Source organism: Camellia sinensis, chromosome 3, assembly GCF_055761805.1.
Source record: "Camellia sinensis isolate YWXY chromosome 3, ASM5576180v1, whole genome shotgun sequence".
Lineage (NCBI taxonomy): Eukaryota > Viridiplantae > Streptophyta > Magnoliopsida > Ericales > Theaceae > Camellia > Camellia sinensis.
This window is the reverse complement of record NC_138963.1, coordinates 87,019,580-87,043,495: the sequence shown is the minus strand read 5'-3', so window position 1 is coordinate 87,043,495 and position 23,916 is coordinate 87,019,580. Positions and strand designations below refer to the sequence as shown.

Genomic DNA, 23,916 nt, shown 5'->3' with positions numbered 1-23,916 from the left:
GACATATTTTTTCAAATTATTTTAAAAACCATTTCTAACAAAGTGATGAAATGAGAGCCCTCTAAACGAAAAGCGCTGAAGCGTGAAGCACAACATATTTGCCACATTCCTTTAAGCATATGAAACTTTGATTATGGAAAATTTTCAACGAAGTGACTAATTTACCACTTTTGCTAATTTTAGATATTTGATTATTTTAATATATTTACTGTTACCGAGGTAATGTTCATTATTTAAAAAGTTAAAATTAATATTTTACGGCACATATACAAAAGAGTAATATTAAAAATTATGAAAAAAATATCATAAAAATGATCATAAAAGATTCTTTATCTTTAAATTATACATGCAATAAAATACTACACACTTATTAAAAGATAAAAATCTTCATGATACATTTCATGTTATTTTTTTCATAATTCCTAGTATTATTCTAAGCTATATCATTGTGTTTGAAAATTTTATATAAAATTTATGTTTGCATATCATCACTCAATAAGAATATGTTTAGATAAAATTTAATGATGAAAAGTTGTAGAATGCAGTCATGATGATAGGAAGAAAAAATGGTAAGAAAAATGGCAAAATGGTCATTTAAAAAAATTTAAGGCATGACATCAGCAATTCAGAAGACAAGTTATAATGAGATTACAAACCTCGTGGAGGGAAATATAATTTTTCAAACGTGAGGGAAGAATTTGTATTAAACAAAAATCTCAGATGGTGTCAGTGTAATTTATCTTTTTTTTAATTGGCATTTCATGGGCCATAATCTTCATTTAACCAAATTTCGAGCATTAAATTTTGAATACCATTTCAATGTAGGGAAATGGCTCTCCCCATACCACAATTATTCATATTCTTTCATACTATATTTTTTGGGACCCATATGAGACTTATAATGATGATCCGAATGAACCATTCATCTAGTAAATCCAACATTTTTTGGGATCCATATGAGACTCATAATGATGATCCGAATGAACCATTCATCTAGTAAATTCAACAGTAAAGATAAGTTATGCAAAAAAATCAGTTTCATCTGGCATCACTAGATACGTAAACAAATTACATTTTGTTTTTCAAAATGGACGGCAATTATAAATTTTAATTTTAAACTGTTCATTTTGTACAACAAAATGCGATTTGTTCATTTTTATTCATCAATATCTGATATGAAGCTGATTTTTTGCACATATAGTTTTCACTACAAGGTGTACGAGATAAACGATTCGGATTATTGTTATAAGTCTAAAAGAGGACCCACAAACCATTGTTATAGGTGTAAAAGAGGACCCACAAACCAGGGCCGGCTAAAGCCTATAGCAATTGAACCAATGACTTTAGCAATCAATTGCAAAAAACCCCCAAAATTTCATGTATTACCATAAGTCCTATACAATTTAATCGTTTCTCATAAAGTCTTTTGTTGAAGGCGTCCACAAAACCAACACAAGAAAAAAGAAAAAAGATATATTTCCATGAGCATAATACAATTTTAAATTTTGGCAAAAACTTCCATTAATTTTGTATATGTTTGTCATATGCACACTTTTTTTTTTCTTTTTTTCTTTTTTTCTTTTTTTTTATAAATAAAGGTTCATATTGAAAGGGGTTCCATAAAATTTAAAAAGCTTGTAATATATAATTGTAAGATAGCTCATTTCAAAAGACACACTCACCAATTTAAAGTGGGTTCTACAAACTATTATTAGTTTTTGCTTTGAATTTATAAGTTTTATTTATTTGATAACTTTTGGCACTTTTAATTTTTTTTTTTCATAGCTAAATATTTTAAATAACTTTCAAATTTTAATCATAAGAATGGAAGAGGCATATGAATTTTACATGACATATAATTTACTAAAAATAATATATATTATTTACATTCAAGTTTAAAATGTAAAAAATCTTGCAATAAAATTTTATTTTAGACCTCGTGAAGGCCTAAGTCGACCTTGTCACAAACTGAAAAGTCATATAAAACATATTGATATAGAGAGAAATCATTCCTTCAACGTGACACCCTTCAGTGGCAATTTGAAAAAATTATTACGTATAAATAGAAAAGTTTATAATTTCAATTATTAATATTGATAAAATATATCACTAATTTGTAATTATTTTTCAACTTTTATCCTATTCCCCCTTTCTTCCCACTTTATTGGGAGAGAGACTCACAAACTGGTTTCAACCTTTCTAAAGATGAACAAGGAAGCTTTTGAAAAAAATTATAAAAAAATTAAAATTTTATTTTGAAAATTTTCAACAGTGATTCCATAATTAATTAATAATATATAATATATAATGCACTATGGAATAAGACTAATTGACAGGGCCGGCCCTGCCCTAAGGCAGGTAAGGCTTGTGCCTTAGGCTCCATATTTTGGCCCAAAAATAAGGTCCCAAAATTTAAAAAATTGTTATAGGTTCAACTTTTTTTTTTTTTTTTTTTTTAAGATCAATTTAAAGGGTCTCAAATGTTTTATTGAGCCCATGTATAATTTAGCCCATATTTATTTATAAATGTGTTTGGCCTATATGTATTAAAATGAAAATATATAAATAAATAAATAAAAAACAATAAGGCCCCTAAATTTGGTAAAACATATAAACATATATAACATAGGGCCCCTAAATTTGGCCCAAAAATAGGGCCCCTACATTTGGTAAAATATTATAGGCTCAATGTTTTTTTTTTTTTTTTGGTTTTAGGATCAATTTAAAGGGCCCCAAAATATTTTTTTGGGTCCATGTATGATTTACTCCATATTTATTTATAAGTGTAGTTTGTCCATATTTATTAAAATGAAAATATATATTAAAAAAAAGTGTTTGGGCTCAAGAAAAATAATACATACAATATATGGGCCCTATTTTTTTATTTTTTATTTTTACCTTCTTTATCTATTAGATTTTAGTGGAATAAATAATTTTGCTCAAATTTTTTTACCTAGGTCTTTATCAATTTTAATTGAATAATTTTTTCCTAATTTTTTTGTTCTAATTTTTTTTTATTAAATTGTTTTATTTATAATTTTAATGATATATGTGTAAGTAAATTTTTTTATGGTTACAAACAAATAAAAAAATTGTAACTTATCATTTTATTCATAAATTTTTTTACAATATAAAAGGGCCCCCATTTCTAAAATTCACCTTAGGCCCCGACAAACTCAGGACCGACCCTGCTAATTGAGAAAGCCTTTTGTCTAATTCAAGTAGATCTGTGAACAGCTTGAATTCGAGGCACAAATGCATACTAATCGAGTTCAATCTGACATGTTTAGCAAAAAAAAATGAAAGGGTCATGATTGAGACCCCCTCCAATCACCACCCCCACCACCCCCACACACACGTGGCGGGTGGTGATTGGAGAAGAAGGAAAAAAAAGAAAAAGAAAAAGAAAATCTGGCCAATCATATTAAGAGAGGGTCAAAGAGGGTGGGAGGGAAAGGGGGTCCAGAACATTATTGAAAATGAAATTACTAGTATAAAAAACATCCTTCCTCCTCGCCAACATGGATAAACAACCAACCATGTGCTTGCAAAGCATTACTAAGGATTGGTTTGAGATAATCTAAATAAGTGTATTTTTTGACTTTTTATGAAATATGGATTAAGTATGGGTTGGATTTGAAGTGATGTGTTAGAGACATGATGTGACTCAAATAGATGATGTGACTTAAATAAGATAGTAACTTTTTGACTTTTTAACTTTTTTATTTTTTTAGATCGTGTCAAACAAGGCTTCAATAATTTCTCTTATTGATAATGAAAGCACGCGCTCAAGCAATCTCCACTAAATTCACTATGTACCATTTCAAACAATAAAAAATTTCTTTTAAGTTGTATTTGATTTAAGGATTTGGAGAGAGTTTTAGAAAGGAAAAAAAAAATGTTAAATGTAGGTAAAATATAATTATATTTTATTTATATTTTACATTTTTTTTTTCTAAATTTCTCTTTAAATTCATAAATCAAATAGCATATATAAAAGGAAAAAATCCAAGACATGGCATGGTAAGGCAGGGCAAGTCCACGATTTGAAGCACAACAGTCACTGTTGTGCAATTAAATAAGTTTATTTTGAGATCCAATTTAATAATCTGAACCGTTCATATTTTAAAATACATCAAATAAAACATATCTGCAAAAAAATCAAGTTAATCAGATATCGCTAACCTTTTCAAAATGTGAGTGGATGAAAGGGTTAAGGATATCTGATTAATTTGATTTTTTATAAGTATGTTCTACTCGATATATTTTAAAATGTGAACGGTTTTGATCATTAATCCCAAAATAAACCCATTTGACTAACACAACAATCACCCCAAATCCACTCTCAAATCCCTTTACCTCTTCCTCCGTAAACCTTTGGCCAATTTATCCACACAAAAACAAGAATTGCTAAAAAAGGAATAAAGTTGTTGACATACAATCTCAAATCTTGTATTACACTAGCAACGGAACGACAAACGACCCAAATCAAGGACATCATTCACCTTGTTTGTTTTTACTTTTCAAAAAACACTTTTTCAAAAATTTCACTTTCATATTTTTTATATTTTTTTGTTTTTACTGAATTTTTTTTAATATTTTAAGTAATTTTTTTTACTTTTTAGACACACCTAACATAAATACACCTAAAAAGTAAAAAAAAATGTAAAAAAAATCTTTTAAAAATTCACTAAATACCAAAAATACAAGAAAAATACAAGAATTCAATACATTTTTTGTGTTTTTATGTATTTATTAATTTTTTAAAATATTTTTTCACAATTTTTTTTTTACTTTTTAGATACATCTAAGTAAGGTGCATCTAAAAAAGTAAAAAAAATGTTTAAAATTTAAAAAATATTCACTAAAAACAAAAAATATATGAAAATCTAAAAAGTCAATTTTCAAAAAATTTAATTCAAAAAACTCAAACCAAACACAATGATTGTTATCCACTCAAAACTAGCAAGGGGTTAATACGTATGTAGTTCCTGCAAAATTTATCAACTAAGGCACACCCAAATAATTAACTTGCACTGGATAAAAATTTAAATTCATCAAATCCCCAGCTATGTATTATAGATGGTTAAATTTAGGATAAATTACAAATACACTCTCTAAGGTTTAAAAAATTACAAATATCTTTCCGTCAAAATTTTTTATTTAATAGAATTAATTGAAAATGTGAAATTTCTAACTATTCATCTATACAATAATAAAATTATATGAATTATTAATTGAAATAAAATTTTAACATTATTAAAAACTGTTAATTAACTTGATGATTTATTAATAAAATGACATATTTATTATGAAATTAAAAACCTTAGAAGACATAATGTAATTTCTAGAATCACATGGAATAATTTATAATTTAAGTAAATCTCAAGAAATGTGTTTGTAATCTACCCTTAAATTTAAATAGAGTGGTTCCTATAGTTGCACATAATTTCTATTATCAATAAACATACGAAGTAAAATAAAGGGATAGAATAAATCTATCCATATATATAAGTTGCGTTTGATAAAATTAAAAATTGATAATTGCATGCTGAAAATTTTGAAGTAAAAAGTTGTTAAACTAAAATAAGTTATTTAATATATGCAAAATAAAATAAAAAAAAAATTATTTTAAATTTTATGTTGTGGTAGTAAGGACGCCACTGGTAGTGCCAATGGTAATGGTGATGGAGATGAACGGATAGTAGTTATGATGATAGTGGAAGAGTAGTGTAGTTGAGGTAGAGTTAGGAGTAGAACTACGTAGGGTCGGGAGGGCCCCAACCCCCTTTGAGTCAATTTTATTAATACAAGAAGTATATGTTAAACTCTATCTCTAAATTTATCTACAATGATATGACAATGGTTGAGTCATAGTTGATAGATTTATAAACAAATCAACTAACATGTAACATATAACGTGATTGAGCGGAAATTTTAGAGCCATATTTTAACAATTTTCACTTTTTATTTATTAGATTGTGTCAATCAATAAAATTGCTTAAAATAGTAGTTAACCTATTGTATACTAAAATCTAATCAACAGTTCAAAACTTGTAAAAACTGAAGCAAGAATTTGTTAAATTTATTTAGTTTTCTCGTAAGATACTTCTTTTACAATGCTAATATAAGAAATTATGTTAAATTACTAATGTATAAAACTAACTTAATTTTTTGTATATATATACGTTGGCCCATTCCGTATAAATTTATGTTTCTGCCCTTGGGTAGAGTCATGGTAGTAGTGGCGGAGCTAAAAAAATAGATTAGAGGGGGCATTTATTAATTACAATATCAAACATTTTTTACAAAAATATTTCACACAAGTTTTTACAATTGATTTCAAGAAACATCAAAAAAATAATGTTATTTGTAACTAGTGTATCATAGACAATATAAAAAAAATATAGATATAAGTCTTAAAATAAATTATATAATGATAATTTTTTATACAAAATTTGATTGAAAATTCAATATAATGGTAATACCACGTCATCATTGATATGTGATATCACCAACAAATACTACATAGAGTGAACCTCTTATGTTAAATGTAACTAATAATTCAATAAATTTCATATCTTTATAGCGAGATTACTGATACTTGTATGTCAATAATAATGACATTACCATTACATTAAAATTTTTTTATAGACAATGTAGTTTATAGTAGTCTCTTCATTTTCAATTAAAACAACCATTATTGTTCTCGTAATTTTTAAAATGTCATTGACATTTCACTTTAATAATACTTTTTTAATTTTTTTATTTAAAATATTTTTTTATGTTTGCAAAATTTTTATAAAAAAAAATCCCAAAATCTAAGGGAGGCACGTGACCCCCCGGGCCTTCACTCCCTCCGCCACTGCACGGTAGTGATAAAGGTGGTGGTAGTGACAATAACCATTCTGGTGGTGGTGTGATAGTAGTAGTGGTATTAAAATGATGATAGTGCATGTGGTTAGGGCTGTGCATAATACCGGCAAAATCGTCAAAACCGTACCGAATCGCTCCGAACCGTTCTGAACTGCGCAAAATTTCAGTTCTGGCGGCGCGGGTTGGGCGGGTTGGAGGACCTGCAGTGGTGGATCGGCGCAGGTGACGGGTTAAAATTTTCAAACCGCCTGTCAACCCGACCCGACCGCATAGGTTTTAAAAAAAATTTCCCAGCTGTTATACACCCTCTCACACACAATCAGTCCTCCATTAAATCTAATACCCACACACAGCGACACATTTCGATTTCATCTCGTTCATCACATACACCCAGCGCCGCTGCTCGTCTCCTTCCCTTGCCTTGCCGATCGTCTCGCCGCTGTTTCTCCTTCCCTTGCCGATCGTCTCCCGCTGGTTTCTCCTCCTCCTCGTCGGTACTCTCGCTACTCTCTCTCTCTCGATGCTCTCTCTGTCTCTTTTCTTTCACTCTCTCTTTGTTCTTTGTGTATACATATATACTGCAGTGCTGGTACTGCTCTACTCTATATATATATATATATATCTATAGTGTTGTTGATTCATGCAATAATATTGCTCTACTCTATAATCTAATGTTATGTTGTCTCTGTTATTTTATTTTTATTTTATATAGTGTGTTATTTTGTTTATTTTGTTATATTTCAAGTTTGGCTGTTGATCTCAAAATCTAACATTCTACAGCTTTTCCTTAGGTGTGACTATATAGGTGAATCCATGGAGAAATATGCAAACTTCAATATCTCCATTTAATTTTCAATTTGTGAAATTCAACCTTGTGAGATCAAAGCTATACAAGTCATCATTTGTGTTTAGATCTCTGATATCTTTATTAGTTTACCTAATTTACAAATAGGAAAACTGCAAAGCCCCTTGAGCAATTTGAGTTATTTTTTGTGTTTTTGTAATTCATGTGCACCCAAACTCTTTCCTGCAATCATAGCAGTGGAATTGTATAGTTGGTAAAGTAGCTACAAATATGTAATTAAAGGCCTCAGGTCAATATTTTCCACAGACAACATCTGTTTTGTGGAGGAAGACCTGTTGACATGATAACCTACATGGAGTACCTTCACAAATGAATGTCAAATTGGATATTTGAATGTTTGCTCAAATTTGTAGGGCTGCTATGTACATTATAAAATAGTGCCTTCATGGGAGAGAAATGATAAATGTTCTTGATGTTGCCATTAGAATTGTTTGCTGTTTCAACTTGAATAACATTGTTGGTCTTATAGCTTTATACGAATTGATGTGGTGGACTGCGCAAAAGAAAGGAGAACATCACTGTTTTCAACCCAGTTAAACTCTATGAATTTACTTTAGGCCCATGAACTCACAAATTCAGTAGGAGAGTTGAGAATCTTTAATGAGCAAATTTATTGGAAACATGCTGATGCTAACTGTGATTAGTCTTTAAGTCCATGAATTTACTGGAAACATACCCAGTTAAACTCTATGAATTTACTTTAGGCCCATGAACATCACTTCTCAGTCCTACTTCTCATTGCATATATATTTTTATTTTATATAGTGTGTTATTTTGTTTATTTTTATTTATTTACTTTAGGCCCATGAACATCACCACCAGAGGGTATTTCACCGGAACAATTGCAGGTTATGCATCTGTATATTAGGTTATGCATCTTTATTTTTAACTTTTGATTATTTTAATTTTGACTATTTCAGTTAATTTATAAATTAGATCTTTTTATTCTTTGATTCAAGTTTTATAATTTGAATTATATTGTTTATAAACCGCCAAACCGCCCGAACCGCCAAGGCAAATACATTATTATTTGCCAACCGAACCGCCGGTTTTTGATAAAAAAATGGCAAATTCTAATGACATTTTTATCAATCCGCCACCCGCCATACGGTTTCTATTTTTCTCCTAAACCGCACCGACCCGCACCGCGCACACCCCTACATGTGGTAACAATGACATTAACAGTCAATATGGTGATAGTGGTTGTGGATAGGGTTTCAAATAAATCGAGCTATTCATGAACAAGCTCGGCTCGGCTCGGCTCGGCTCGACTTGGCTTGTTAAGGACTTGGCTCAGCTTGATTCATGTAGTAAATGAGCCAAACTCGAGCTCGCATAAACTCGGCTCGTTTATCTTTATTTAAATTATATAATAAATATATTATGTATATATTAAATAATATATAAATATATAAATAATAGTATAAATACATTATTTATATATTAAATAATATTAAAAAAAATTATCGAGCTGAGTTCGAGCCTAGTTCCTTATTGAGCCGAGCTTGAGCTCAACAAAGTTTGGCTCCGCTCGGTTCATTTGCAACCCTAGTTGTGGATAGGTGTTTACATGATAATAGTAATAATGTTGGGTAGCGGTGATAGGAATGGTGGTGGTGATGGTGATAATGATAAGAGGTAGGGGTGGAGGTGTAGCAATGGTGGTGGTGATGACGGAGTTGGTGAGGTTTGTGAAGACAATACTTATGCATAAATAATAATAAATTTGATTAACATTAAAGTACTGTTCGACAAAATTTACAGTTTATTGTTTTTATTTAAAAATAATATTAAGCATGTTTATATTTTTAGTAAAAAACATGTTTGGTACATAAATATTTAAAAAAATTGTTTTGAAAACAAGTGAAAATGAAGGGGTTACGGGAGGTGATTGTCGATGATAGGAGATGGTGGTCTGAAGTGGTTAATGGCAACGGGAGATAATAGCTGAAAATGGTTGCCACTAGTAAGAGACAATTGACAATGGTTAGAGGTGGCTGTTAGCTACGAGAAGTGTTGATTGAAAATGATTGGCAATGGTTAGAAATGATAGATGGTCAACCGCCTAAAGTGGCATTTAAAAGTGGTTTTCAATAAAAAATGGAGGCCAAAGATGGTTATTACTAGTAAGAGATAGTTGGAGGCAATAAAAGATGGTTAGTGGTTGAGGGATGTGGTGGCCAAAGGTGGTTAACGGATAAGGTCATTGTTGGTGATAGTATCCGATAGCAATGAGCGTGAATGGCAATGAGACAGATTTAGAGCGAATTTGTCATCCTTCGCCCCCACCCCATATCATATCAGGGGTGAGGATAAGTTAAAAATAAAAACAGCTCTCATTAATTTTGTAGTTTTTAAAATAAAAAATTAATAAAAATTAAAGGTAATATAGTATATTATAGATAATAATTTATAATTAACGAGAGTTAAAAGATATAATATGATAAATAAATAAGTGAAAATGAATATTAAGTATAATATTTTAATATTTAAATTTGATTACATTAAAAAAATTAAATTATATAAATATTATATATATAAAAGTATATTTAATAAATAAAATTGAGGCTGGACGGGATAGATCGAGACGGGATGTAGTTTATAGTAGTCTCTTCATTTTCAATTAAAATAACCATTATTGTTATCGTAATTTTTAAAATGTCATTGACATTTCACTTTAATAATACTTTTTAATTTTTTTATTTAAAATATTTTTTTTATGTTTGCAAAATTTTTATAAAAAAAAAAATCCCAAAATCCAAGGGAGGCACGTGACCCCCCCCGGGCCTTCACTCCCTCCGCCACTGCACGGTAGTGATAAAGATGGTGGTAGTGACAATAACTATTTTGGTAGTGGTGTGATAGTAGTAGTGGTAATAAAATGATGATAGTGCATGTGGTAACAATGACATTAACAGTCAATATGGTGATAGTGGTTGTGGTTAGGGTTTCAAATAAATCGAGCTATTCATGAACAAGCTCGGCTCGGCTCGGTTTGTTAAGGACTTGGCTCAGTTTGATTCATGTAGTAAATGAGCCAAACTTGAGCTCGCACAAACTCGGCTCGTTTATCTTTATTTAAATTATATAATAAATATATTATGTATATATTAAATAATATATAAATATATAAATAATAGTATAAATACATTATTTATATATTAAATAATATTAAAAAAAAATTATCGAGCTGAGTTCGAGCCTAGTTCCTTATTGAGCCAAGCTTGAGCTCAACAAAGTTCGGCTCCGCTCGGTTCATTTGCAACCCTAGTTGTGGATAGGTGTTTACATGATAATAGTAATAATGTTGGGTAGCGGTGATAGGAATGGTGGTGGTGATGGTGATAATGATAAGAGGTAGGGGTGGAGGTGTAGCAATGGTGGTGGTGATGACGGAGTTGGTGAGGTTTGTGGAGGACAATACTTATGCATAAATAATAATAAATTTGATTAACATTAAAGTACTGTTCGACAAAATTTACAGTTTATTGTTTTTATTTAAAAATAATATTAAGCATGTTTATATTTTTAGTAAAAAACATGTTTGGTACATAAATATTTAAAAAAATTGTTTTGAAAACAAGTGAAAATGAAGGGGTTACGGGAGGTGATTGTCGATGATAGGAGATGGTGGTCTGAAGTGGTTAATGGCAACGGGAGATAATAGCTGAAAATGGTTGCCACTAGTAAGAGACAATTGACAATGGTTAGAGGTGGCTGTTAGCTACGAGAAGTGTTGATTGAAAATGATTGTCAATGGTTAGAAATGATAGTCGGTCAACCGCCTAAAGTGGCATTTAAAAGTGGTTTTCAATAAAAAATGGAGGCCAAAGATGGTTATTACTAGTAAGAGATAGTTGGAGGCAATAAAAGATGGTTAGTGGTTGAGGGATGTGGTGGCCAAAGGTGGTTAACGAATAAGGTCATTGTTGGTGATAGTATCCGATAGCAATGAGCGTGAATGGCAATGAGACAGATTTAGAGCGGATTTGTCATCCTTCGCCCCCACCCCATATCATATCAGGGGTGAGGATAAGTTAAAAATAAAAACAGCTCTCATTAATTTTGTAGTTTTTAAAATAAAAAATTAATAAAAATTAAAGGTAATATAGTATATTATAGATAATAATTTATAATTAACGAGAGTTAAAAGATATAATATGATAAATAAATAAGTGAAAATGAATATTAAGTATAATATTTTAATATTTAAATTTGATTACATTAAAAAAATTAAATTATATAAATATTATATATATAAAAGTATATTTAATAAATAAAATTGAGGCTGGACGGGGTAGATCGAGACGGGAGAGTAATGGGTGGTAGTCGGAAAGCGTGGAAGAAAGAAGAAGAAATGAAAAAAAAAAATTTAAAAATGAAACTTACTTTTTTGGGTTTACAAAATTTAGTGAATTTTGTAAACTGTTTATAACTTTTTGAAAACCAAAATAGAAACCAAGCGAGTTTTTGTTTATATTTTTTAAAATTTTTGTAAATATAAACAGAAAATATAAACGTTATCAAATAGGTCATAGTAAAATGTTTTCTACTTAAATTTTGATTTTTTTTTTGACTACATTTTAAGAATTATTTAAAATTTAAAATTATAATTATCAAATAAATTTAATTAACTTTTTTACTTAATAAATTTAAGGGAAAATTATAAAAAAAAGTCAACTTTGACTATCATAACAAAATAAATATTGAGTTTCTAAATTTATTAATTTAAAATCTTTTGGTTTATTTTTAATATAAATTATTTATCTGTTTTCAATAAGTAAAATTGATTAAAAAAAATATTTTAAACATTAAATTCAATGATAAATAATATTTTATATATTTAATGGATATTTAAATTTAATGACTAAAATATATATATATATATTTTTAAAATTATGCTTAATGAAAATAAATAAATAATTTAAATTAAAAACAAGTAAAAAAATAAAAAATAAAATTGACCAAATTAATGGATTCGATGGGATTCCACCCGCAAAATCATTTTAAGCCCTAGGCCTAGCCGCCAATTCATTCCGCCGACTCTAACACAACACCTGAGTAGAAAAATACGCTACAAAACTCGGAGCCAAAACAAAAAAAGAAAAAGAAAAAGAAAAAAAAAAGAGGCATATTTCAATCGGAGAAGAAAATGGTAGGGCTGAGCAAGGAATCCGTAAAATTCGTAATTTGATCCGGTTCAATCCAATTCGATAGATTTGAATTGGTTTTTTTAATCCGTGATTCGGTTCCGGATTGAAAATTTCAAAATCCGTAGGCCACGAATTGGTTCCGGATTAAACCCCACGGTTCCAGACTGGAACCGATCCGGACCATCTAAAAATAATCTATATTTTTATACTATATACCTTCCCACACCATATAATTTCTTATCTGATATAAAAGCTGCAGCCTCACTCATTCACGCCTCTCACTCTCATCTCAGGTCTCTACATCGATGGTGTCTCTCTCTCTTCTCTTTCCCATCGCAGACTGAGTTCTCTCACACTCTCATCCATCTCAGATCAGATCGGTGTGCTGCTGCTCGTCTTTCTCTGTCGGTGAGCTAGCTCTCTCTCTCTCTCTCGGTGTTCTCATCTCTCATCTCTTTCTCTCTCGGATCGGTGACTATTTTTGTTCCTTTGTTCCCAGATCATCCATCTCAGATTATTTTCTGTTTTTATTTTTATTTTTTTTCTGATTTCAACTCTGTTTTGTGTTGTTTGTTTGATCAGTCTGATTGTATTTCATGTAGATATTTTCTCGGTTTTTCCATCTTTTATTAATGAGGGGAAAAAGATTATAGAACAGGGGTTGTTATATGCTCTTGTTATATGCTCTTGTTTTTCCATTTTTTCCATATTTTCTCGACATTGGAAGAAAGGAAAAAGTTATATGCTCTTGTTATGTTGGTTGCTGCTATTATTTTTGTTTGTAATCAATCTCAAGCAGGTTGAGGCATTAAGATTGGGCTTGGGTTCCAGGGGAGAGCCTCTACAAGAACACTTCTGAACTTCTTCATTAAGATATGGGGTACATGTAGAGGCAGTGTTTGGGTGACCTTACCCTACATCTGCCTTGATTGGTGGTTCATTGGTGGTGATGGTAAGGCTAGCACTCTTTGATTGAGACTCACCTATGCCACTGTTTGGTTTGATGGAGGTTTTAGGTAAAGATGAAAGACACATCTACAAAGTGTGTTAATAAAATATATTTTTTGATTGGTTTAAAATTTTTGAATGTTTAAATTTTGGTGGGATCAATACAGTTTTTGAATATGAGATTCATAATTTTGGACCAATTAGTTCGTGACAGATTTATTTTTGTTCATGGAAATGTAGTGTTGCAGTTTTTGAGAATCAGCCAAAAAATTTCAAGCTGATTTGTGTTCTAACTATGAGAAATATATGGAAAAGAAACACATCTCCAGAAGAGTGGAAAAGAGAAAAGAATGAGAGAAAATATAGATGTACAAATACTGTATTTGAAATTTTAGTGGACAACTCATGGAGTTCTTCCAAACTTCAATTTGTAGTTGTACCTTCAATCTCATTTCAAGTCATGTTTACTTATATAATATTGTTTACAGATTTTCAGCAGCTATGTTGCTATTGGAATGGAAATGCTATTGGAATGGATGTTGTTTATTTATATTGTTTACAGGCTGCTATTGGAATGGATGTTGCTTAATTATATTGTTTACAGGTTTTCAGCAGCTATGTTGCTATTGGAATGGAAATGTAATGTCTATATTTTTTTTGTTATTTAATTATTTAAATCCGTGGTCCTAAACCGATCCGATCCGTGTTTCAACGGATTGGTTCGGATTGGTTCCACAATTTAAACGGATTGGATTGGTTTTAATTTTTCAGGAACCGTAGATAACGGATTGGTCCTGGTTTTCTCCCAATCCGGACTAATCCGGTCCATGCTCACCCCTAGAAAATGGCTCTCTGGTTTCGACGACTGAGAGAAATTTCAAGAATTTTGCCCCACATTTACTCAGGTAAAAAATTGCCACACTATACTAGACTAGAGTTCCACTCACTCATTCGAATGTTTTTCTTCTTTTAGATGACTCAAGTCTGATATTCATGTTCAATTTACTTCCATTTCCAAAACCTCTAAATCTCCATTTGGTTTCTGCTGTAACCCGAAGTTGTTTTAAAACCAAACAGAGGAAATGGAACTTGACTAAATTGAATCAAAAAAATAGGATAGCTTACTGGAGGGAGGTCATAGTTTTCTTGGATATATATATTATTTTATTTGTCTATTTTTTCATGCTCTTTATTGGCAAGTTTATGGAATTACAAAGAATAGCGGTTTTAACGTTTCATTTTTATCTGGATAATGTATATATATATATATATATATTCTTTTGTGTCTGTTGTTCAATTTCATTGGGGGTGTTTGGTGGAGATTATGGATGCAGCTTATAGCTTATTTTAATATGAGAGTTTGTATTAGATTGTGTGGTGTAGTTTCTGTTTACAGCTTATTAGGCAGAAATAACTTATCTATAACTTTCTACTTTTTTGCACACCTTTTTGTAAAAAGTCAAAAACTGCACTTATTTAGATTATCCCAAACAACTCCTTTTTTTGATTAGAGGTATTTTTAGCTTCTACTTTTTGATTATAAACTTTTAGCTTAAAATTATCTCCGCCAAACACCCCCATTTACTGATTCATGTGATTTTTATTTTCAATGTTTTCAAAAGCAAATATTTAAAATAATGAAATGATGAAAGAGTGTGGCAATAGTTTGAACAATTAGCAAGTAGTTTATTTTTATTTTTTTTCTTCAGGTAATCGATATCTACAATGTAGACAAGATATCGGCTTAATTGCTTGGCAATCAAATCCTTTGACTCTTGTATTGCCAAACTTCATGAGAAATTTTGCCGACAAAGGTGGTTGTGTTCAAAGGTAATAAATCTCGATTCTTTACTGTATTTAAAGTTTTGATTTTGATTCTAAATCCAATGTTTTCTTCTGCATTTGTATTTTTCATGCTTTGCATAAAATGGTGCAACACTCAATGGCTAGACTGCTAGTCATAGTTGTGGTGTGCAATATTCTCCATCGTTGGACTATAACTACTGTTGACTGAATATACATGACGAATTTCATTCATATTAGCAAGTGGGAATGTGTTTTTTGGTTTCAGCTCTCGAGATTTGAATGTGCACATATTACTAGTTTGAATTTGTGGCCCCTATGGCTGTGTTTGGTTAGAGGATTTGATGAGGGAAATGGAAAAAGGAAAGGGAAACAGAAAGAAAAGGAGAAAAAATGAAAGGATTCGAATTCCAAACTATGTTTGGTTTAGTTGGGAAATGGAGAAAGAAAAGAAATCCTCTTTCTCACACTCTCATTTTTTAATTCATGTCTCTCTCACTTTCTTTTCTCCTATTATAGCCAAACAAAAAGTGGGATTGCATTTCCCTTTCCTTTTCCATTTCTCTAAGTAAATCCGCCAACCAAACACAGCATATATGTTTCAGAACTTTATAGCAGTTCTAACTTAACCAAGACAGTCTCTTTCAGGTTGTCAACTGTTTCAGTAACATCACCTGAGTCTCTTCCTGAAGTTGATTTCTTGTCCTTCATTGAATCTACTTTTAATGATCTTGAAGGTAAATTGATTCATTTCTTTGGTATAGTCAGTTTTGTCTACTATCCAGTTAAACAACAGGCGTGCATGTGGCACCAGCCTGGTAACCAATTGGTATTTGGTTGGCCTTTTAACCTTTAAGTTCAGGGGTCAAGTCCTCTTGTTGCATTGAAAATGTATGTTCATATATTTATCTGTTGGAAGAATTAACATTGTGGACTATTACTTTCATAAGATCCTTGGGTCATCTTTGGATGGAAGGAATCAAAGATTAGGAACGAGAATCCCATTACCAGAGTTCCCATTATTAGTAATAAGATTCTTGTGTTAATGCCAGTGTAGCTTTTGGATTAGTCAGGAATCCTATGTTGAAAAATGATAATATAATAAATATTGTGGGTCCACCTTTCTTTTTTATATTTAAGTAATCCTGGGATGTAAACTATGGGGGTTTGGGAACGAGAGTCTTACTTTGTGTGGCAATCTCATGCTTCCTTGGAAAGATGACCGTGAATGACTTTCCATTTCTTGTACACACCCAAACGATGATATGAAGGGATATATAATTATATTTCTATTCTTGCTGTACAAACATTGTTTTAACTCAAGGGAATTTATTTGTGTAAGATCCTTTTCCAGAATAATTTATGTGTAGATGACTTTTATGTTTGTGAAAGATTAAATTCAAGCAGGCGTGTACAAGTTGATCCACCTCCATCCTGGAAGGAAAGCAATCTTGATGCCTGAAGGGCACTGACATTTTCCACGTTACTTTTTTTCTAGGAATTGACCCCTTCCCAGCCTCAAACAGTCTTGCACAAAAAGGAAGATGGAATTTTCTGACCTCAGAGTTCCCTCATGTCTTATTTTTATTCAAGTTGCTGCACTGATCCCTGGAGTTCTATAAGTTGATATTAGGAGTCAACCTTGCACTCATCAACTGTTCAACATACTATTTATTATCTGTTGCCCCAAATAACTGAATTTTTCTACACTTGAATGGGTAGTTGGAGCATTAGATCAATGGCATAATTGATAGTCTTCACGTTAATGATGGTTTATGTGAGAACTTTGTAACATCTGCATACTTTTTTGATCAAAGTCACTATGGATGTGTTGTTTGTTTGTTTCTTGATTTATTCACTGAAAGGGAATGGAGCTTTTTTTGTTTCCACAGCATGGAATGTGATGGTGATATGCATTGAGATAAAATTGTGATTAGTTGTGTGCCTTCCACCCCTGCCCATGTAAAAGTTTGAAATGAATGAACAGGCCCTTATCATTGTTGGTTGAATAAAGTTGAGGATAGCAAGCATTTTTGTAGGAGAAATGGAGTCTTCTTAGTTCTTGTTGGTGCATTCCTTGAGGAGCCTTTAATACCTGGAAGCAGTCGTGTTGTTATGTCTGAGAAAGTAAAATCATTACAGCAGAGGTAGAGGAATGCTGTATGCAGGTTGCTATTAACTTTTTAGATCTGGATGATTTTAATATCTTATAAAGAGGTGGATAATTGTGTGACTCTGTTTTTCATTTCTTTCTTCCGTTGTAGGTATCCTACACTACATGTTATGGGTTTTCAGTCCAGCAGTTTGATTTTATCTGATGCTGTTCGTACTTGCCTCATTCAAATAATCATGAAAGACTATATTACATTTCCTATTTTATTGTCTAACAAGAATTTTAAAGAGGTGAGATATATGTGGTTGGCTTACGTACTTGAAATTAGATAATTATGAATGAATTCACATCATGCAGTACTCCATTATGTTGTGTTGATGTTACCTGAAGTATTTGTAATTGATATGGAAACCTTTAGTTCTTATCTTCTATTCATAAATAAGTAACAATGTATTAATGCATGAAACATGGAGTCCTGAAAATGACAATTCAGTATGTTTATTCTTTATTTATTATGCTGGTCAAACTATTTACATCTGAGCAGTAATGGTCCCCTCATGCTTTGAATTGGTTACATCCACCTCTTTGCATTAGTACAAGGTGCAGTTTGATGACATTATTAGTTTATTGTTTTTTGGTTTTTGTTTTGTTTGGTGTACACAAAAAGTTTTGAAAACAAAAATGAAGAAATATGTTTGGTGTGTTGTTGGAGGTAGTGGCAAGCGGTGTCCTTGAGCTCACCGGAGAGTCTACAGTGGCTGGCTGCTGGTGGTGACAGTTGTGGGTAGTGGCTGGAGGTGGTGGGGGAGGGAGAAGAGAGTGAGAACTTGTTTCGCAAACAAGTAGAAACACTTATTTTACCGAAAATTTTGAAAAATTTGGAACCAGTTTCATTTTTTGGAAAAGAAAAATAGTATACCAAAAAAGTTTTTGTTTCCAATTCCCAAAAAATGACAATAAAAGCAGAAAACTGAAACTTTACTGCTTGAGACCATGCCAATTTAGTTCTCATTGTACAAAACCTTTGGCATAATTGGCATAAAAGTGGCTGCCCTTAGGTTTGAACCTACAACTACTACCTCAAGGTTAATAGGCTGAGTTTTGACCACATACCCATTTTAGCCCCCCTTATGTATTAGCATCAAGTATCAACAATTTGTAGAACAATATGTTAATCTTTCTTTTGATGCTTGAGACATTTTTTTGAGATATGACATTGTGATTTTAATATTTGGCTATCAAATATTGTTATGCTTTGTATATGTATTAGGATAATCAATCCGATGATCCACATTTTGACACATAGACAAATGTCCTATCCCCTATTCAAAAGCACCCTTGTTTTGTTATATAGATTAGGATAATTAAGGGTAAATTTAGCTATCAAATTGTAAACAAAGATAATTTATTTTAATATTTGGGTTATTTACACTAATACCCTCTCAACTATTAGCCCCTCATCTATGAAACGGTACATTTTGACCCCCTTAACTATAAAAATGTATCACTTTCACCGCCTGTAAGCACCCTCCAGACCACCTTCAAAAGGGGAGTATTTGTACGGTTTTCATAGTTGAGGGGGTCGACATGTACAAATTCATAGATGAAGGGGCTAAAGTGATATTCACTAAAAGTTGAGGGGGTCTTAGTGTAATTAACCCTTAATATTTTTACAAATAGGTGATGCATTGCCAGTGGCGCTTTTACTAATTATTGATTAGCATAAGGTTATTTGGCTTTGTGTCCATGCAAGTGTTGGGTTAGGTGTTAGGGTCTTAGTTGCATATAGAAGTTTCTAAAGTTAGAAGTAAGCTCCTATTGGAGTGTGTATATATTTTACATGTTAAATATATAATATAAAGTAGCAATTAAATTTTTTTTGCTTAGTTGTAATATATGTATTAATATATGAATTATTATTGGAGATTAATGTCAACTACAAGTTGTCTTTATTAAGTATCAATAAATATTATGTAAATAGAAATTACTAGAATAAGTTTGAGTTGCTTTTCTTTTGTTTATTTGAGGTTTCTATGTTTGAGAGGTTCTATCTCAGTTGGGAGCGAGTTCTTACAAGTTGCTTACTTGGGAGCGCGGAATTGTGTTTCTGAGTAAGAAACGTCACCCAAGTAGGAGTTTTCTGCTACTAAAGTTAGGATGCTTGTCAACTTTGAGGTTCCTTCGGGTGTGGTGACCTTTAGAAGGTGTGCCACTTGATTTTGTGCCCTTGGGGCGGCAAGCATCCACTTCATCCCAAGTATCTGCCCTTTGAACAGTGATTATCCCTTAGAGTAGGCATTGCCTTCATGACAAGCACCCATCTGTTGTATGTGTGTCTATTTTGTCTAGCTATTTGCCTTTAGGACACTACCAGCTTCTGACTCACTGAGGTGAATGTTCTGTCGTGGGCATGGGCTTGCAGAATTGTGGCTCTTACTATGAAGTATTATGGACCTATGTGGCAATCCGTTATTGGTCCCAGTAAGATGGCAGATTTGGATGACCTATGTTTTCAAATTTAGAGCATAACACATTACAATTGTTCAAAGATATTTGTTGGACTTATCACTATATGAATACATGAACATATGCATATATATATATATATATATATATTTATATTTGGATGCTGTCAATGCCATAAACTTCTCTCTCACATCTTTTTACGTGCATGTGAGAGAAGTGTGTGGCACCATATTTTGGTGCGTGACATATTCATTTCCCTTTATATTTGTTAGTTTTTGGTATATGTCTGGTATATTGAACTATGAATATTGTAACTAAGAATTAATGTCAATTTTGTTAAGTGAGCTCTTGAGTTGCTTGTATTCTTTATTTCTGTTTGCTTGATTGCTATATATCTAGAGCGTTCCTGAACTTTTCTGAATTAAAACAATGTTGGTAGTTTACTCAGTTAGTAGTATTTTGATCAATTTTGTTTTGATGTATTTAGATGACAGATGGGACATGTTTCATTTTATGTAAAGGTTTTAAGAGTTCTTTCCTTTACTATGAGAGGGATGTGGATCTTGGAATGATTGACAACGGTATTTTTCTTTTTCTTTTTCTTTTTTATGTCTATGAAGTTCTCTTTGCAACAATACAACCATGAATGGTGTTCTTGCTGAATAGTTGAACTATTTGCGCTTTCTACATTAACATAAAAGGGTGCCTTTTTTTTGTTTTTTTTGTTCTTTGTTACCAACTAAGAGAATTGAACGAGAATTAGATTGGAGAATTAACAAGGTATGGAGAGATAAATTCATCAGTAAAAATGATGCAGTATGTGCTGATTGCCCTAGGATTTGATAAACAACAGCTGATTTTAAAGCCTCTACCCAAAAAGAATAATGATTGGTCCTCATTTTTTTTTTTGTTCCTAGTTATATGAATAACCCTTTGTTGGATCATCATAGATTTTGGACATTTATTTTCTGTTCCTATTTATACTATGCCTTTTGCTAGAACGATGGCAACTGTTCATCTTTCACGATGTTGTGGTGTGGGTTTGAGTCACGGGAGCCAGCCCTTCTGCAAACAAGTGAGGGTAAGGCTGCCTACCTAAAACCTCTCCCAAATCTTGCTCTAAGTAGGAGCCTTGTGCACTTGGGTTTGACCTTTCCTTTTGTGACAAAAATAAGGACACCCTCTTTAGAAAAGTGTACAACTGCATATTCTTAAATCGAATTTCATCATCTTTGAAAACTAAGGCCTCGTTTGGAAGAGGCTATTTTAGTAACTTTTTGGTTTTTTGGTTAAAATATGAGGTTAAAAAAATTAGTATGTTTGTGATGACTTTTTGATTTTTTTACGAAAAGATGTGCAAAAAGTAGAGAGAAAAGGGAATCTGTGACTTTTTTTTATATAATTTGTTGGATTTTTGGCCTTTTTAATGACTTTTTGACTTTTAGGTTAAAATGTGATGTTGCCAAACGAGCCCTAAATGCTTTTTTGACTTTGTAATGATTCTTACTTTCATGCATAGCCCCTGAGGAGTCGTTTGAAACCATCAACAATAGTGAAGGAACGGCACCCAATAGAACACAGTACCTATTACTAATTCAAATTTATATCTCTATCCATTGATGTTATTGAAGCCAAAATTATAAAAATGAAAGCTGAAATTAGACTAATTCCTACAAACCTGTGAATTGTTCCACATTCAAAATGAAGCTTAAAATACACTATAGATTGTTAACACATTTGAATGGCCATGAAACCTAGGCGCAGCTGTACCATCTTTCCAGGTAAGAATTGAATCCCCAGACTGAAGTACTTACCTTGGGTGCTGGAATTGGTCTTCATAATCTCTCTCCTAAAAAAAAAAAAAACAAACATGTTGGTTTGTCTTGTAAAATATTCAGGCATTTACTCTTATATTGGTTATCTGAATAATTATTACTTTTGTATGATGTCATATTTGCAGCTGTCAAGGAGTTAGTGCACCACAGTGAGACTAGTAGTATAGTCAGCAACATGAAAAGCAGTTGGGTGAAGCAAATTGAAGGCATTAAGGAACCACCTGTTTGTGCTTCCTTGCGCAACTTACTACTTTTCTTCCCAGGTATAGGTTTGATATGGCATGGTTTGCCTATATTTCATCTATTTTTTTAATGTCATCATAGTAATCTTGAGTTCCTCGAGGTTGTCACCATACACCTTTTGTTCATTTTCGTGTAATGTTGGGGTTGCATTATTTGAGTTAATTAGGGGATGAGGAATTCCATGGGTTCCACGTTTTAGTAACAATCCAGAGTAAAATAAACAAACTGTCATGTATCATAATATAATCAGCTGTCTGATATGTCACCTTTGGTTCCAACAAATATGGTGTATTCATTGCTTGGATGGTGGTAGGGGATCAAAGGCCTGGTGGTGGATCTGATTAATAGAAACAAACATTTCTAGTGATTAAAGGTGTTAGAATTTATCTCCACCTACCACCTCCACTATCACACACTCCACCTACCACCTCCACTACCACCTTCACTCCCACTCCACCTACACCTACCACTACCACCTTCACCTACTCCCAAAACTTCTCCTATATAATACATCCTTGTAATATACAAAATGTACAACAATCAATAACAATCAATATTACATAAATTTCAACGTGGTATCAGAGCAAGGTTAAGCACTTACTATTTTTTGCTTCACCGGCGGGTGGCAACCTCGCCTTGGTCGCCCGCCGGACCTCAATCTATTTCGCCGGACCTCTACACATACCGCTGCCACATTTACCAGTGAGTAGCCCGCAGCTTTCTTTCCCTCTCCTCATGGACCGCCTCTCTCTCTCTCTCTCTCTAAAACTTGTTCACACCGAGAGGAAAGAAGAACCAGGCGAGGGTTTCTCTCTGCTGAATCAAGGGCTTGTTCCTCTAAATTTAGAGGTTGTTATTGCATTGTCCGAACACGCCATGGCAGAGAATCTCCAGCCGGAGCCGCCGCCAGATCTCGCCGCTCCGGACGGTCGCCGGAGTGAGTTGACTCGGACCAACTTGGAGTCTTCCTCTGTAACCGTCGATCATTCCAAGGATTTCATTCACCGGAATACAAATGTGGCACCGTGCACGGCATGGACGGATGAGAAGCACAATTCATATCTTGATGCTTTGGAAGCATCATTCATTAAGCAGTTACACCAATCCCTGGGTTTGCCATTCTGGCGTTCAGAACAGATCACAATTGATTCTAATCCATCCCAACAACTGCCTGTCAATGCTGGTTATTCTTCTGACCAGTTCACATTTCTACGTGATGGCCCTTGGAAGAAGATCAAATTTGAGAGGAACCAGCCTTTACTACATGGCAGACCTATGCACATGGGCATTTTATCTCTCTCTCTCTGCAGCCACTTTCTTTTATTTTTAATATATGCTTATTATACTATATTAACTACAGCACCCACAGACTCCACCCACCAAAGCCATCATGCTGTTCAATGCGCCATATTATTCTTCTTATTATTATTATTATTTTTTTATTAAAAAAAAAAAAAAAAACAAAAAACACACCGACGGGAATTGCCTCTTCCCCATTACTACATTTTTCTTATTATTATTCTTTCCAAAAAAAAAAAAAAAAAAAAAAAAAACAAACAATTTACAAATTTGCCCAACACTCATATTTTTTTCATATCAGGGGCTCACCCCGAT

General features: G+C 32.3%; 1 protein-coding gene across 50 annotated transcripts in view; it reads left to right on the top strand.

Moving 5' to 3' along the window:
* The first annotated feature begins 7,179 nt into the window (after positions 1-7,179).
* The window catches only part of EMB1974 (NHL domain-containing protein), a 41,735-nt gene continuing 24,998 nt past the window's right edge, over positions 7,180-23,916 (top strand). For 2 of the 50 annotated variants that reach the window (XM_082920282.1, XM_082920271.1), the window contains exons 1-11: positions 7,188-7,370; positions 13,188-13,302; positions 13,694-13,846; positions 14,447-14,481; positions 14,614-14,747; positions 15,552-15,672; positions 16,294-16,382; positions 17,633-17,792; positions 17,910-18,048; positions 20,712-20,805; positions 22,185-22,322. In XM_082920282.1, coding sequence (XP_082776408.1) covers positions 14,687-14,747; positions 15,552-15,672; positions 16,294-16,382; positions 17,633-17,792; positions 17,910-18,048; positions 20,712-20,805; positions 22,185-22,322 — 802 coding nt within the window. In that variant the 5' untranslated portion in view covers positions 7,188-7,370; positions 13,188-13,302; positions 13,694-13,846; positions 14,447-14,481; positions 14,614-14,686. Of the gene's footprint in view, positions 7,371-8,542; positions 8,610-12,831; positions 14,482-14,613; positions 14,748-15,551; positions 15,673-16,283; positions 16,383-17,632; positions 17,814-17,909; positions 18,049-20,711; positions 20,806-22,184; positions 22,323-23,916 lie in introns of those variants that run through there. The other 48 variants (XM_082920281.1, XM_082920269.1, XM_082920309.1 and 45 more) reach the window with 44 other exon arrangements.